Source organism: Pithys albifrons, chromosome 3, assembly GCF_047495875.1.
Source record: "Pithys albifrons albifrons isolate INPA30051 chromosome 3, PitAlb_v1, whole genome shotgun sequence".
In the NCBI taxonomy this organism is placed as follows: Eukaryota; Metazoa; Chordata; class Aves; order Passeriformes; family Thamnophilidae; genus Pithys; species Pithys albifrons.
The window spans coordinates 36,776,555-36,794,280 of NC_092460.1; the positions used below are offsets into that span (position 1 = coordinate 36,776,555).

The 17,726-nt window shown below is 38.5% G+C and overlaps 1 protein-coding gene across 1 annotated transcript in view; it reads right to left on the bottom strand.

Annotated features, from left to right (window-relative positions):
- DERA (deoxyribose-phosphate aldolase) overlaps window positions 1–17,726 on the bottom strand; it is a 53,844-nt gene that overhangs the window by 14,262 nt on the left and 21,856 nt on the right. Inside the window, exon 6 of the mRNA XM_071549782.1 lies at window positions 15,276–15,404. Coding sequence (XP_071405883.1) covers window positions 15,276–15,404 — 129 coding nt within the window. The remainder of the gene's footprint in view (window positions 1–15,275; window positions 15,405–17,726) is intronic.

Below are 17,726 nucleotides of genomic sequence, written 5' to 3' on the forward strand. Positions count from 1 at the left end.
AATTACACAGCAACCACCTACAAAAAAGGCAGTCACACCTCTCAATACCTTGTTCTCCTTCTGCTGAAAAGACAGTGATGGCTGAATTCTGCAGATTGCTTTAACATCCAGAAGTCACCATTTAGTCACCATTTAGATTACACAAAATACAGGTTATAAAATAACACATTGTCTCTGTGCAAGGGTATGGATATGGACAGGGGCTAGGAGGGGAAGGAGACTTTCCATGATTAGGCAGAGTGTCAGAGTTCCACATACAGCAGCTAAAGGCATGCTGGGTGTTTGAGAAGGAACACACAGGTTGCTGCTAAAAGAGGTGGTTGCTTCTTTATGAAGCAACATAAGGGTTGGCCTCTCAGATTAGATGCATGCACTCGGATTCTCAGTGCTGAGCCATGTCTGCCTGCTGGGCTGGGTGAAGAAGCAAAATGCTGTGGCAGAAACTGGACTTGATTTGAAAATCTCACCCTTTAAGTTTCCTTTACAAACACTGAAATGCATTGCATCACTTACTTGTTACACTTAAACTAATCTAAACAATGATAAACTATCTCAAACTGCAATATAATTAAAACAGCACTGGTCCAGGTCAGGCTTTTTCCCTCTTGGCATTCTCAGATTCTTTTGGATCAATACATCTCAGCCTCTCAAAATGTTGTCCAGTACATGACATATTACAGACTGAGTCTAAAACGCTGATATATCTACCAGTAATAGCATTGCAATTTGGAAGAAAATAATAAATATGTATGACGGTTTAGAATCACAGCACTACATAGCATATTGCATGCCATGTTTTAGCAACCACATTTAGCTTTGTGCTTTTTAACGTTGATAACAACTTTGAAACAAATATGTTAACATTAAAACTCAGGTACACTTATGCATTGTCTATTAGCTTGTAACAAATTACTGAAATTGAAGAAATAGCTGCTTAAAATCAATTTGGAAATATTCCACACTGAATAAAGCAAGTAGAAAATTTGTCTACTTTATCAAGAAGGTGCTATGAATTTTAAAGGTTTAAAAAACCCACCATACATAATACAGTCAAAATCATGACACTTCAATGTCATTTTGAGTGTTTTTCAACACCTCATATTAAAAGCAGTTTAAGATTCTGTTCCTACTCTAACCCAGAGAAAGGCAGGATTGATTTTTAAGATTTAAAAGTCATGTCTTAATGCCACAGTCTGAATCTGTCCAGCATCCAGCCTCTTTGTAATGCAGATGACAGCCAGCATCAGTCCCTCTTCCACACTGTTCTTTACAATTAAAGGCAGCTGGCAAAGGTGGAGGCTTTAGCACTAGGGGGATTTCCAATATCAAAGGCATTTTCCTTAAACACTTGGAACTGCCAGTGTTTTGATTTTTGGCTTTGCCCAAAACCAAAAACTAAAAGGTGCCAGATCTCCACAGACTCATCCATGCTGTGTTTGTTTCCACCTGGCTTTTACAAATCAGGTAGAATAGATTACTTGAGGGCTTGCATATAGAGGGATGAATATTCCATTTCCAATAGTCATGAGATTAATAGGAAAATGTTAGGCACTTTTATCTCATTTTTTATGGTACTCAAAAGCTCACAATACAAACAACTTGCAAACATGTAGAGTCTACCATAGACTTCCTGGGTACAGGTGTACTCCTGATGCAACAACATCTAAAGGGATAAGATAAGGGATAAGACCTTGGAAGGCCTTACCTACAAATCAACAGCATAGCACAATGGAAAAAGGTTGCCAGTTCCCTCCAACAAAAAAAACCCACCAAAACCCCTGACTGTGCAGCCACACTCCAAGCAGGAGGCACCTCTCTGCTGGGGGTCAGGGAACGACACACTTCGAGAAATCTTTTTTCCTCCCACTGCATTATTAACAATGCTTACATGGCAAAACTAACAATTTTATTTCAAAGGGATGCTTTATGAAGGCGTGTTGCTGATAAATTCAGTCGGACTTTTCTAGCATAACAATCTACTGAGCAATACTTCAAAAAATGAAGGAAATCAAAAAGACTCTTAAGCACCATCAGAAATAGGCAGCAACTCTTAAAAAGGTATTTAATATGCCAGGGCATTGTTCTCCACCTCCATTTGTCAACAGCCTGTGTGCTGATCTTATCACAGACTGCAGTCATGGTGAGCATCTCAAACCAAGAGTAACAACAATCTGATTAAACAACTGTGGGTTTTGGTTTAAAAATTATTGAAACTGATAGAGAAATGTTCATTTTGTTAGTCCACTGGCGAAATGAAGATGATATTTCAATCTTCAAATCTAAACTTTATATATAGGTTTTATAATTTTAAAAATATACACTAAATATATATTCTAATTTTGAACTTTGGTATTATACTCTTCTTACTAAAATAATATGAATGAAAGAAATTGAGTATCAAACTCTCTTTGTGTTAGATGTATATATATCCTCTTAAGTATTTAGTGGCAAGTTACCAAATGTCACTATTCATTGTGACAGAACATTTTATGTCTTTCTTACAGAAAAAAAGAAAAATCATCTGTATAAAATTTCTTGCAATATTTCAGAGCCTCCCTCTGGTATCAATGACTTTTTCATCCACACTTACATGTTCAGAAATAGAGGTGGGTAAGCAAAACACTACCTGCGTTACACTGAATTGTCTTTTGCCAAACTGCAGTGGCAGTGACAGCGTCACCACCACTCCAGGAAGTGCAACTGCCCTCTCTCTGCCCCTCCTTCTGTAATCCTGAGCTCCTGACATAACAAAAAGTTATGAGAAATTATGCATTCAGCATTTCACTACATCAAATCACATAGAAAAGCATCTAATGAGTATTTACACTGGAAAACAGTGTTCTGAAGTGTTGCATATTCCTTATCTATCAACTAAGCACTGTATTCACTTTGCTACACATCTTCCATAGAGTGCTCTAAGGCCCCCAGACACTAACCGAAAGCAAAACCACACTGTCTCCATTTAATTACCTATCTCTTCATACTTACTGTGATCAAAATGACTGAGTTAAACAAAATGGTTGCTAGTAACAGGAGACCATTGATAACCAGCAAGCTAAGGTGGGTGTACGTGCGTAGAGTTCAAAGGAAAAAGATGCTGCTGTCGTGCTGTTTACTTTTGGAATGTGAATTTATAAAGGGGAGTGAAAGTGCAATATCAAGTGAATTAGCAGGAATTAAAAGGATTTAAATCCCAGGAACCAATGAAGTCAAAGAGAAATGGAAAATGGATTCAAGCCCTAAAAAGATAAAATTTAACAACTTACTAAAACAGTTCATCATTGTAATTAAAATTCAAGTGCCTAGAAAAAAGTGCCACAAGAAAGATAATTATTTATGAGAATACTTTAAAAAGCCATTTATTGTGAATTTGGGAGAGAATCAGCCTGAAAGAGGTGGTAGTAAAAAGAAATTGTTTGTTTATTCATAAAACTTATTTCAGTCTAGCATACCACTAAGAATCCCTAACATCTGCTCAATGGCAGCTGTAAGTAACATTAGGAACACTCAGCCAATTTATATCTTTCCTTTTTATTAAAAAATAAACAGATCTTTTTAAATTATTCACTAGTAAATTAACATAAAAATCAGTGCTGTAACTATCCGCATTTTGTGGAAAGGAGTCTGCAAGCTTTGTATGATCATGATGATCTAAATCTTTCTGTGTTTCACAGACTACTTTATTCTTTATGTAATGTCCCATCTAATTTAGCAAATGAAAACTTAGAAAACCTACAAGCCATACCAGTGTCACGGCCATGAATAATATAGACAGCATTACTGCTACATCAAGTGTCTTATTAGTCACCTTCTTCTGACTTGAACATTCTTTTCTTACCTTCTCTTTGCCTCCTGCCATTTAAAAACTCCACTCAAACAACCTCAGATCTCTCCTGCTTCTGTCTTTCACAAACAAGGCATTAGACAGGAAGGAGTAACAAAATGCAGCAGTGTTACTAATTACTAATTACTTGTTCTTGTCGGCAGCACACACAGCATACATAGATGACAAAGTGCTCTGCACGTTCCTCTGTTCTGCTCCAAAACTGTGTTCTTAACACAGTAAAAAAGGCACAGGCACACTTCAAACCTAAAAACTTCTCTCTACACCTCATTAACACTTTTTGTTTTTTAAACTTAATCTCTTCACCATTTCAGAAGAAAAATATTACTTTCTTCCCACATTTCTTTCCTGGCTTCAGTTCTTAACAACCAAGTTTCTGCAAACGACCTCTCAAAGTTATTCAAAAGCTTGGAGTAGTTCTGTTTATTTTACCAGGATTTTTTTGTTTTACCTCTAAGCAACAAACCAGCATTTCTGCAGGGCACACTGGAGACAGTTAGTTTAAAGCTAAGTGAGCTGCAATTCCAACCCAGGCACTGGAAACGCTGGGAACAGCATCATTACAATAGCACAGGGCCCATCCAGCTGAAGTTCTGGAGGAGTCTGCCTTAAAGCTGCAACCACGCTGCCACTGGCAGCCAAGCAAAGTGCTGAGAAGCTGAATTTGCTACCATCCAGAGCAGCTGCCAACACAAGATATGACTACAACATAAACTTAACCAGTTAGCTATCGACAGCATGTATATGGTATCAGGGTGTCAGAGCACCTCCTGAAAAATGCTACCCCTCCTCTTAGCAGGGACTAGAAGTCACGAGAAACATGGCAACCCTTTCTGTCATATCCCACCAAGCTGATTTCTCATCCTTTGTGCTTCCTTTGAGTTTTCTACAGCTTCACTATCCAGGACCAGTGGGAAGGCGGCTTTTGAAGATGTAGGATTCATGATTTTGTACTCCATAATTTAAATATAATGCGGTGCATGGAATATGGAACATCATCACCTGTCTCCTTTTTGATCCATTAGAGATGAATTAACAGATCTTCTTGATAAACTACAAGACTTCACCCTTGTGATGTTTGGGATAGGCTGGTAAATTGGGCACTGGATTTGCAATGGAACTGCAAAGGCGATGGAAAAAAGACATTTTACTTAAGATGAAGTCCTAGCATCACCAAGGAACAATCTTTTCTACCGTAGATTTAGGGAGAACTCAACTTGAGAAATCAGCTGCAGCTGTACACTGCAGGGAAATCATTTCATAGCCCAAATGCTAGTGGGGAAGAAACATCAAAAGTACAAATGACAATCACACGTTGGATCCCTGTTGACTTGTCATGAAGATGATGGACTTTGCTGTCAACTTTGTCTTTGAAAAAAATCTCTCAACAGCAGGACTACTACAGACAGCTCTGGGAAAGCTATTGTCTCCAGTAACTATAAAGTAAGCACAGTCAGAAACCAGAAGTTGTCTTATCTGAGAGATGCTGAATTTAAAAACTGTAATTTCAGAAAAGGAATTTTAAAAAAACCCAAACAAATTAATCAGGAACATTTCCCAGGGGATGAAATATCAAAATACAGTATCAAAGAAAGGCGTATCTTCTGTTTCTTTCAACATCTTCCCAACAAAATGTGAGCTTTGGCAGCATGAATCAGAGGAACATAGAATGGCCAGGAGACAAGCTCCAAGTAACCCAGGTACCTAGCAAGCAAGTTCAAGTCCTTTGTACAACTCACCAAAAATACTGAAAGAAACCACAGAGGCAAGCTGGAAAAATCTCTTTCCAAACACCACTGAAATGAGCACATTCCTAAAGAATATTGCTATATCCTGTGTTCATATTCTGATAGAAACCTTTTCCTTTGAGAAAATTACTAATATAAGCTGAAAACATCTGTTAAGAAGACCTTTTGAATTCTTGTTAAACCCTTACAATTATAAAAGGAAGAAACAATGTTAAACACGAGCATAAATGCATTTGCACTTGAACAGTCCTTTTTAGCTCAGCAAGGAATGTTTGTCACATCATGCAGCCAGCAGTCAGCTTGGGTATTCAGTCTGTTTCTCTGCACTTCATGATGTAACACTTCAAAATACAGTGTTAGCACCAGCAGGAAATGATTTGGTAAAAGTGGTTGTCTTTATATTGATCTCAGTGTGTCTGAACACACAGCTTTAACATTCCAGGTAAGGAAACAATCCATATGCTCCTCATGGAAAACTTGTTTCATATGAGTAATTTTTGTACCATTTTATGTCTCAGTATATATTTTACTTACATTTGTGCTCATCTCTTGTTGTGTTTCTTTGTTTTCCACTGTATTCCTGTTCCTTATGATTAAATGGGAGTATTGAAATGACTGTTCATAGTTCTTTAAAACAACCTAATTATATTTAAGATCACATATTCCTAGTGTATTTTTGCATTCAATATCTTTCACTTTACAAGTCTGCCATAAGCACATACCTTCAAATTAGATAAGCACGATCACTAGGCCTTGATACCTCAAAAAACAACAAAAAATGCCAGGATCTACAACCTTAAAATCACGCTTAGTTTTTTTTCACATCTATATTAAGTTTCTGTTAAGGGACTGGATTTCCTAAGTAGTTTTCCTACTTGCAATATCTTAAAAGATACTTTAATATTTCATAAGCCAATTTTATATAATTGATAGATACAGTAAATTAAATATTTATTTCTATTTTTCACTGGTTAGTAGAATTTAACACCTGCTGCTGACAGAATAAAAAAACCAACATGAAATATCAAAGAAATAAATCATACTCTGTTCATCTATTGATTTTACATAATATTTCCATGTTTTAAAATTGCATCCTCTCAAACCATTACCTTCAATACTGGAGCTTCACAGATGCAAAGTTTTCTGCTAGGAAGCCGTGTTATTTTGATAGCATGTTTGACTAGAACTATTCACTGTGTAACAATTTCTGCATCTGAGATGATATGAAACCTCAGAAGTTTTAACTCAAATTCTAACAAATTATTTAACATAGAAACAAGGTTTCATTCATGGGGAAAATTAACACAATAGGGGTGCTTTCTCACCTCTCTGCATCAGTTGTTATAAATTGAAAGTATACCATTTAGATATTCCTTAATTAACTTACTTTGGAAAGATCTTGTACATCAGCAAAAAAAGTGCTATTCAGGCACTGGGGACAGTTTGCTAATACAAAGTTGACCCCTCTCAACAGTATGTTTCACTGTTAGTACTTACCTACTCACTATAACCTACTATTTCACAACAGGTTTCAAAGGTTGAAGAATAGCCACTTTCATAAGGGTCAAGAAGCAGAAATATGTAGATCAGCATTCAAACCCTTCTCCTCAGAGAGAAGGACAAACCTGGGACTTCTGTGGAGTTATCACACTCCTGCCCCTCTACATTATGCTCAGTGCAGGGACCACACCAAAGCACAACAGAAGAAGTGTATGGAAGCACAGCAAAAACCTTTCGTTAAAAAAGAACATTTTGGGTGGAGTGCTGTGAAAAGAGCTGAAGTGAGGTGACCTCCCTGCTGCTACTGTCTCCTGCAGTACACAATACCATCAGCCTAGAGTACCACAGCAAGCTGTGCCAACTCCCACCTGCCTGCCACTACAAGGGCTGGCTATACTAGTAAATTAAGAGTCAGCAATTCCCACCAGAAAATTTCCAGACTTTTTGTTGTTCTGTTTCTCAATTTCAGTTGTGACCTAGGATATTCTATCTTCATGCTCATGCATGGAAAATTTCTGTCTTCTAATAAGAACACATTTCTGTCAATATCCTAATTTACTAAAACTCACAGAGGTCCTATAAAATGTGCAATGTTAATTTTACATAGAGAAAACCAGAGAGGCAAAGAGAGTTGTCAAAAGTCATTCTGCTACCACAAACCCATCTTCTGGATTCCTGACTTGGTATTCCTCTGCTGAGAAGTGCTTGAAAAGAGCACTTCTTTCATAAGTGAGGATGGTGGAGGGACAAAGTCAAGTGGTGTTGGTCACACAAAATCAAACATGTACAGAGCTGACAAGTCATCTGTTTTACACTGTTATTTCTTCTTTGACTTCATTAGAGGGTGCATATTCCTATTTTCTGATTACTGTTGAATACCATTAATAGAAAAGACCTTTCACAAAATTAGCAAACTGAGTTGCCAGGCATCCTGCTATGATGAATATGAATGGCCCCAGAAAACAACCTCCCCTCAGATATGGCTGTATAGGCAGGCATGCAGTTCAGCAAGCACATAAATAAACACATAACAAAACGTGGCATTGCATGCACATCTGCATTTCTAGCTTAACAAACTGCAAACAAATGAGTTTTACTGTATACAGACTCTGTTCTCCCTTCACAGATGTTTGTAACTTTATTTTTCCCGCAACATCTTTGTTTCTCTTATGCATTACTTCTGTCTCTACTTATCCATTCAGGGTTCTGTTGACTCTACTGAAAAGACTTTTCATTATAACCTGCCCTAGCATTTCTCAACCACTTTCCATTCCTTTGCTTCTGATTCTCTACACATATATTACTGAGTTCCAGATAGAATTTTAGGTGTACTTTACTCAAGACCCACATTTTTTTTTGTATTACTAGTCTTAGTATGAACTCTCATCAGTAATTCAAACCTGAGGATACTGTGATTGCATTGTTAGAACTTTTCAACTCTGAGTTTATCTATCATACCAACATTATTTCCAGTGATCAGCTACAGTATCACTATTAAGCAAGTAGGCAATTACCTCATTTAAGCGAACAGCTCTGTAGTGCCTTACTGAACATGCAGTTCTCTACATTTTTACACTACCGGCTTTTTTATTTTTCCGCACTCTGTACCAGAACCAATGAAGTCACTTTTCCCTGTCACAAGCTCTTTTACATTGATTGTATTTAAAGACCATTCATCTTTTGATCTAACTCCTAATTCAAAAACTTTTGTAGTCCATAATATTATTCAAAACTTAGAGACAGACTGTGTCACACTAACTGGCTATACATCTTGGTTTTCCACAGGGTTTTTTGTGCCCATTCCTTGCACTAAACTTTCAGTGATGTTAACCAGAGCTTTGAACATTCAGAATAATCACAGACTACGCAGCGTGAAGGACATCTGCTGCAGCAGACAGGAAAGTGATCAACTTCCAATATAATTCCATAGCATTATTTACTGTCCTGATAAAGAAGGACTGCCTCTTAAAGAAGCCAAATGCCACCACTTCTACATATTCAAGACAATAACAAAGGTTATGTTCCTAAAACGACATCCAGTGCTCCAACTGCTTAGTGTAAAATGCTAAATTAATCTGCAAGTTCAAATTTGTCTAAAAATTCTGAAGGAATGGGCAGATCTTTGGACAAATGAGGTATTGTCTGCACACATGCAAACAGCACAAAACTGACATAAACATCATTTTATGCAGGCCCAGTAAACTGACAGAAATTCAGAAATGTGCTCATGCCCACACTAAACCTAATTTGTACTGCCAGAAGATCACAGCCAAAGAAAATTGGGACTATTTGCTACCATTTGATGATGCAGCTGGGAGAAATCTCTCTGCACTGTGCTTTGTTCTCTGAAGACAAGCAGTGAGATGCAAGAATGTGTTGCATTTCAACACCTGCCTTTCCCAGCCAGTGAGCACAGCCAAACTGGAACACCAAGCAACCCCCCTCACAGTTCACTCTTGGTTGGAGGGAGAGAGGAAATGGCCACTGGGCATGACCGAGAAAGCCTCAGCCACCAGCCAGTGGTAAGTCATCTTCCTCCACAACAAAAGAGGAAGGTGTCACTAATTTGGTCCCAGCCCTATACTGGACTTGCAGACCAGAGTTTAACACCATCTATCACCCTCAAAAACATTCAGGGACAGTTCACATCTGTACAAAGGAGTTGCTTTTAGAAGATGACAGACACATACTGCCCCTGATTTCTGACTTTTTATAGTGTACGGTCTACCCTTTACAGATACACTCTAAACTCAGTACACTTGGTTGAATTTCAGACACCTAAAACAAGACACAAATCAAAATCCTGTTTTATATGTGTTACCAAGCCCTCTTCCTTGGCTTGCCTTGCATTTGGAAATGCTCTGGGTTCTAATAACTAACTGACTTGGTATCAAATTACACCTGAAACTGTAGAGACATAATTAAATCAATACATAATACAATTCACATGCTACTGAGGGAACCCTGGACTTTGGGTTGAGCGTGAGATTTAAAGCCATGAACTCACAACTGATCTCAGTTTGACTGTTGACTTGTCTGTTATTATCTTTGTCTCATACTTCTCAAGGCAATTATAAGATTTATTCTGTGAGTGTCAGTGTATGCTTTCAAGACCAAGTGTATGCTTTCAAGTGCCAAGTACTATTACTTATTCAGTAGTCTTGTTTCCTATGTTAATTGTGTTTGTGCAAAGCAGACCTAGCTTTTCACTCAATTTTGTTAGTTGGTTTCCTTTGCCTCTTTCATTTTTCATGATACATTTGCTTGGCAGAAGTTTTGGATCATGGTGGTCCACATCTAGCAGGAGGAAGGTTATCCCTTGCACTTAGAGGAGTGCTATCATCTTTACAGGCACACCACATAACCCTGCTCAAAAGAAATCTTTGCAAGGCAGCACTCAGAACAAGAACAGCTATTGGTATCTTAGAATTTGTCTTCCCTAATCTTAACCAGAGTATAAAAACCTTATTTAGAGTTGAGGTAAAAGCTCTGTGTAGCCAGGCCTTACTTTGTGATGTTTCAAAACATGTGTGCTCACCTGTGAACTGCAACACAAAGCTTTTTTTCACTGTTTGGCTATATTATTTCTGTTCACTTTGGAATGAACAGCATCAAAGGATCTAAGAAAATTTCTGCTCACACATTTAATGTGTTCAAATTTTCCCCTTCTAGACTATCATCTTATTGCCTCAGACACCTTCTTCTGCTACTTTTTACAGAGGGCTTTGTGCTAGGGGCTTTAGAAGATAGATTTAGCACTAACTTATTTCCTTTCTGAATTCAATGTTTACATTTGTCAGTATATAAACATACAATTTATTGGATTCAGTGCTTAAATGACCTATGAAAAAATTGTTTAAACTCCATACATTAGTAGAACCGCAGAAGAACATACATCACTTCTTCCCGATCTTTACATGGGTACTTGATGAGATACATATAATGAAAACAAGTCTCTTTCACTTGTCACTGTGCTCCCTCAGCTTCCCAAAGAGTGATGTAAAAGGAGCTGTACTATCAAGAGCCATTTTCACAGTCGAAACGACATAGATGAAGTTTTAGCTTTTCAAGTACTTTTACTTAATCACTTCGTCCACCTCTTTTACAGCCTGCGTATCTTAATGAAAATGAATAGTTACACTGAACAATAAAGACTTTGTAACTTGGTAATATGGTTAAAATGTAGTTTTCCAGAATATAAAAAACTTTTATATGACAGAAATACGCAAAAAAGTAATCACAAACTTTACTGAAGTGTTCCTTTCCCACTTCAAGTTCATCTTCCATTGCTTGTCTGGTTTCCTTGACAGTTGTTGATGCTTGTGTCAAAAAATAAAAGTTAAAAAAAGGCCTACCTCCCATACTGTGTACAAGAACCGCTTAAAGACACTATGACAGAGACAGAATAGTTACCATTAGTATGGAGGAGTCAGGCACTCCCACTTATGTTTTTTAGGACTGTTTATTCCAAGAGACTATGAAGACACAGGCTTTAGCGTGTCCTGTAGAAATGGATGTGACTCACAGAGGTATATGCCAGACAGTGAAAACCTCTAGTTTCTCATTGTCCCAAAGCAGAGTCAAAAATGCAGTCAGTTTTCTTGAAAAGATCATGCATTTGAACCATCATCAGGACTTCAAGAAGCGTAACAAATGGCAGTGAATTTTATAAACCAATGACTAAAAATTCCCTGATTCAATACTAACAATTTGTTTTGGTCAGCTTTCTGAAAACAATGTGCTCCTTTGGTAGTGACACAGAGCCACTGATGTGCAATGTTACCCTGCCATCATGTCCCCCTTAGCACGGCAAGGATTATTCTTGCCAGGTGAGTCACTGTCCTTAGAGGGTTGTTAGCCTCTTTCACTCAGAAATAGGTTCTTAAATATTCCACTAGAATTTATCAGATGTCAGTCAAGTCTGTAATGGTATGGTTAAAGGAATTTAAGTTAACTGTGTGCCTGCTTCCATTCTGATGTCTTTCTCCTTAGATACTGTGCTAGAGAAGGAAGAAAACGTAACCATGGAGAATTATTTCAGAGACAATAGGAGCCAAGACCCACTGCTAAAGAGAGGCAAATTGTTCTCATACATCACTGTGAAGCAACACTTTTTCCCAAGTTCTTGCAGGTGCAAGTATTAACATCTTATAAACAGGCATGCTGTGCAAAGCACCAGTTCTACAAGTGGCCTCCACCTCCACTGCACTGCTGGGATCTGCATGTCTCACTCACTGGTGTGCAGCGGATGGCTTCCAACAAATCCTACAAGGGCTGTGGTTCAGAGTACAGCTGTTTGCCCATGGAATTGTCCTGTGCAATCTCCTTTAAATACAAAGTGCATGGGCACACCATCCCAGCTTGAGTGTGGCCCTTACTGTTCTTTTAAAATCCCAGTCAACATGGAGGTGCCCATTTTTTGCCCATTTACCATCCCTTTCCAAGTCAGTGACCTCTGCAGCCTGGACACATGTCCAGCGGCTGAACCCCGACCTGAGAGCTGAATCAGACCAACCATAACATGCCATGGTCCCCACCACATACCAGTAATCCCTCACCCGGCACAAGGAAGACTGTGTAAAAATTTTTGGAAAAGTTATTTGGGAGAGGAGAAAACTGTGCAGTTAACTGCTTTGTGCAAAGCACAACAACCTTATCAAGATGGACTGAGATGGTTAACAGCAAATATACACTGTAAAACTGATCTCCATGTCGCAGAAGAACCTCAGTCAGAGAAACCAAGTCCTACATATCCCAGGCAAGCTTTTCAACCACGGAACTACTGACAAATCCCAACTGTGTTACTCTATCAGAAGGCTGAGAGACATTTTATAAACTTTCTGCAAGTTGTCTAGTGTCTTTGTGCTTCAGAACCTAGGTGAAATGTGTGCATGCTCAGCAAGGGCAACAACATAAACATATATAAGCCTAGGATTTTGTGCTCCCTACATGACAGGCTGGCATCATGTACAGTGAAGTGAAAACAGTGTGAGGACTGCACACCACATCCTCAACAGCACTGAGACAACTGCATGCAAGGCAAGTCTGTAAACCAGATTACTGAAGCTGTGATCATTTTTTTAAAAAATCATCACAAACCAGTAACAAAAGCCACACAGCAAACTAGTTAACCTATTTCTGGAGTCATTTGCAATTGTATTACTTTGAAAACTCAGCTGACAACACTGCATGAGAAGCACTTTCAACAGCACAGCTGAAGGAGCAGCAAATTTTGCTGTAAAGGACAGGAGCAACTGGCCAGGGCAGCACAAACTTCTAAAGCCAGTTTTGCAGTTGAATTCACTATTATACCGTGTAACTAATGTCCTCATATAAAACTAAATACTAGGGTCCAGTTCATCAGCATTGTTACTGTTTGATCTTCAGATAAAACATGCCAGGGCCTGCCATATACACAAGATCATCGGAGGTTTTTTCGTTCTTTTAAATCATGTCGCCAGTTGAAAAAACTGGATAACAAACCGATATTAAAGTTAGGATTGAAAACTACTGTGCCAAGTCACTTGCTCCAAATGCTATAAATACACAAATCAAACAAAATTCAACTGGAATTTGAGGTTCTCAGCAGTTCTGACAAGTTGAGAGTCTGGAAATCTGGCCCTCAATGCATGTGTGTATGTAGGGCACCAATAAACTAATTTTTACACCTACCCACAGAGAGAAAACAAGAGACTGAAACAAGGAAATTACTGCATATATTCAGATAGATAAGTATGTTGGAAAATGAATAACTAGGCAGGGAAAATCATTAACAATAGAGCCATCTGCTGTATTTCAAAAAAACTACACTAGCAAAAATTCTGAAAATGGTAAAACAACCTGAATTTTTCACTACTCTATGTTACAAAAAGTGATCATAATGATTAGCACATCAGTGTAAATGACAGGAAATGTGTATTTCTTACACCTCTTCTAATTAAAAGCAATATTTAGTGGCATAATACTGATCCTCTGTGTCTAATGACACTAATTGATAATGCAGATGAGCACATTAAAAGCCTCAAATGCTTTCCATTCCATTTGAATCAGATAAGGACAATACTGTGCATGGTGACAATGAGGTCAGCAGCAAGTTGAATATTTATTTAAATACTGATAAGACACTTGATTATGCTTTTCTTGCTTTAAAATAAGAATTCCATGTCTGAAGAGTTTACAGTAGACAAAAAGGAGGGGAAGTTTAGAAGACAGATTAATCCATGTGGTTCTTCGTATTTCTTTAAACTTCTAAAAACAAACCTCAAGAAGCCCTCTTCCAAACATGCTGGAAAAAGCCAGTGCCTACAAGCAAATTCCCAGTTTTGCATCTTAAAGATGGCATTAAAACACAGATCTAAAACCCTGGGTAAACTAGGAAATATTGTACTACCACAGCCTCAAATGGATGCTACAGCTTTGCAAAAAAGTAAGTCCTACAAACTATACATAGCCTCTAAAAATTCTCTTCTGTTCATGGGAATGTGTTTCTTATCTTAAAAGTTCAGAATAAAAGAGAGACAGACTCTAAGCATCAGGTTTGATGCAATCAAGTTTTCAAAGACAGGGAAGACTGAAAACCTTTTGAAGTGCCAATTAATTGCAAGTAGTGAGTGTCATTGCTTTTGAGAGTGCCTGTTAAACCCAGTTATACATTAGTCCATCCCAGTGCCTGCTGGAGCCTGCAGTGTTCTTCTGTTCACTGCATTTCCCATACAATTGACTTCTTGAACCTCTCAGAGGTGGTCAGAAGAAGTGATGACAAACCAAAAATGGGACTTGTCAGCACCAGTCTTCACAGGGAAGTTCCTCTTGTATTTAAAATAAACTGATGAGCCATCTACCCATATCATATCTATAGGTCACCACAACTGCCTCGATAAATGTATCTGCCCCAAATGTATGTGTCTTTATTAAATATACCAGATGTTTGACAACAAATATTACTTGCTCCTACAAATCCTGTCATTTAGCAGTTTGAAGTGTTATTTAACATTTCATTCTGTTTTTGCAGGTTATACAAAACAAGAGACACTTCATCATTACACCTGCAACTTCAGAAATTGCTACATTGCATTTTTTTCTACTTTTGACAAAACTAAACTTCTACAACTAGAATTTTTAAAGCATCATAAATAATATAGTAAAGACTTTCTTAGCTTAAAAAGAAAACCACATATATTTACCTGCCATCATAGCTATCATACTGGCTTTGTAGACATTAGCAAGGGACCCGAGTTCACCTGTTGCCAAGATTGTTTTCATATGAGCTTCTCCACAGGCCTTACGGCACTGACAGATCTCCTCATAGAGACCTGTGGATAAAAGAATGTGAAAATTATCAAAGTTGCCTGAGAGACGTTTTCAAGTATGGTTGTAATTTACACTTCTGGCCTAATTTTCAATCTTATAATTAGTCATAGCACTCAAGAACTTCAGATTTGTAAGTTCAATAAATTACATGACTGGAGGTAATTAACAATGCGATGCATTTTCAGACTTTACTTAATAGCTATTAATGTAAGTCCTTCAAAACTATAAATGTGCACAATATGCCAAATACTCAAATACATCAGGAGTAAAAGATGCTATGATAGTAAAGATTGATTTTAGAACAGCTTTTCCAGCAATAAATATGGTAGTACATGGAATCAGAAGTCAGGGACTGTTCCTGTGGGATTCCTTCTGCGTCTGTGTGGCTGTCTGTTGTAGGCATGCAATCTGCAACGGTATGATGATTCCCCTGGCCCTGGAGTTTAGTCCATTACTTAGGAGAAAATGTGCTCCCCACTTTCCCTGATCACGTGGTCCCCGAGAGCCCCTGAGAAGGACACACAGAGACCACCGGAGAGGGAGGAGAAGAAGAGAACGTTTATTGCTGGTCAGGGGTTTATATGGGCCTTGGAAGGATTCAAAATCCACCGATGGGAGTGAGGGGATTTATATTCAGTAGGAGAGGGGTTCAGGTAGCAGGCATGTCGCAACCTTCCTCCAGAGCCCTCAGATAACAGGATATTCTGGGAAGGAGAAGCAGTGACTTTGCAAAAAGACATTTTGATTAACGTTTTGTGCATTCAAACAACATTAAAAACATCAGTTGCTAAAGCATCAACAGTGGCTTCTTGATTTTCTTCACAAATCCATTTCTGGCAGGATTTTCTCCATTCCAGGTATATTAAACCAATTCCTACAAGGGACAGATATGTTTTCTGTGTCATCACTCTGTCTCTTTCACCCACATTTGCCAAAGTATTCAGATGCCAAAGGTGTGACCAAGTTGTATAATCACAAACAATAGTGCCACCTGAGATGCCATAACAAATGCCTCCACTTCCAGCTGCCACTTCTGGAGGATACACACCTCACTTAAATTTCCTACTGCTCTCCCTAGTACCATAGAACCATCTAAGGAAGTCTGATAATGGAACTCAGTGTCTGTGTTTAGGAATCTGAATCCCGCTTTAAGCTTCTTGGAAGTAAGAATTTCCTGAGAAAAATCAACACAGTCTGCTAACATTCTTGGTGAGGAGAGATCAATGCCTGGGATGACACCTCAAGGACCAGCAATTACACATGGATTTGTGTTTATAAACCATTACCACCAGCTGGCCACCAGCCACAGCCAGGGAGCAGCAGGGCAAGCCAGCGTTTGGCTGCTCAGGGACATTGTCCAGAGCAGACCACCCCCGAACAAACTCCTGCTTTCAGATTTACAAAGTGCCATGGCCACAGAAACATGCTTAACTTTCTAACAGTTTCATATTTTCACAGACTCAGTAAGGCCCATAATTTGGACGTAACCAACTATAAAAAGGCCAGAACTTGTGAACCCAGTCAGGTAATGGGGAGCACAGCAAAACCCTTCCACCCTTTCCAGTAAAATCCAGCAGTGCTCCCACTAAAGCTTAAACATAGGAAGACTAAAAGAGCTAGAAATTAATGAAACACAGCTGTCAGAAGTTGGCCACTTGGCAATGTGTAAGAGTCCTCCTGTGTGGGAAGAAAAGCAGCTCTTCAGGTGTACAGCCACCATTTCCGGAATTTAAAATATTTTTAAGAGATGCAAAATAAACTAACAGGGTCCTTTCTACAAATTGTACTCAATCTTCAGACATGTAATCAAAAAGTTCTTTCACAGAAGGCTAAAATACAGATTTAAATAAGTCTTGCTAAAACAGTCCAGACTATAAAGAATAATTTTTTTCAGGAATACTAGATTTCTTTTTTCCCCTCAGTCCTTCAGTGAGACCTGGGAATATACAGCAGGGCTTGCCAGCTGCTGTACAGCTGGACCTCCCTCCATCCACGATGCTGCTTCATCTGATTGATGCCATTGGCACACCAGGTGTCCAGGACTGGAAATGCTAGGGTGGACCTCTGAGACATACTACACACATTAGGAGACAACTGGCTAATGCACTTAGCTAGTCCCTTTATAGACACCAGGCTTCACCTTGTTTCTTACTGTGTACCAAAGGTGTGAATTAATCAGTACTAGCATGCAGTCTAACATGTTTTATTGATCAATTGATGATGCTCCAGAAACCTACATCAAATCGAGACTCAAAAAAGAAACACAAAGGATCTGTGCTCTTTTTTTGTGCATTTAATAACCCTGCTCATGTTAGATCCAAACA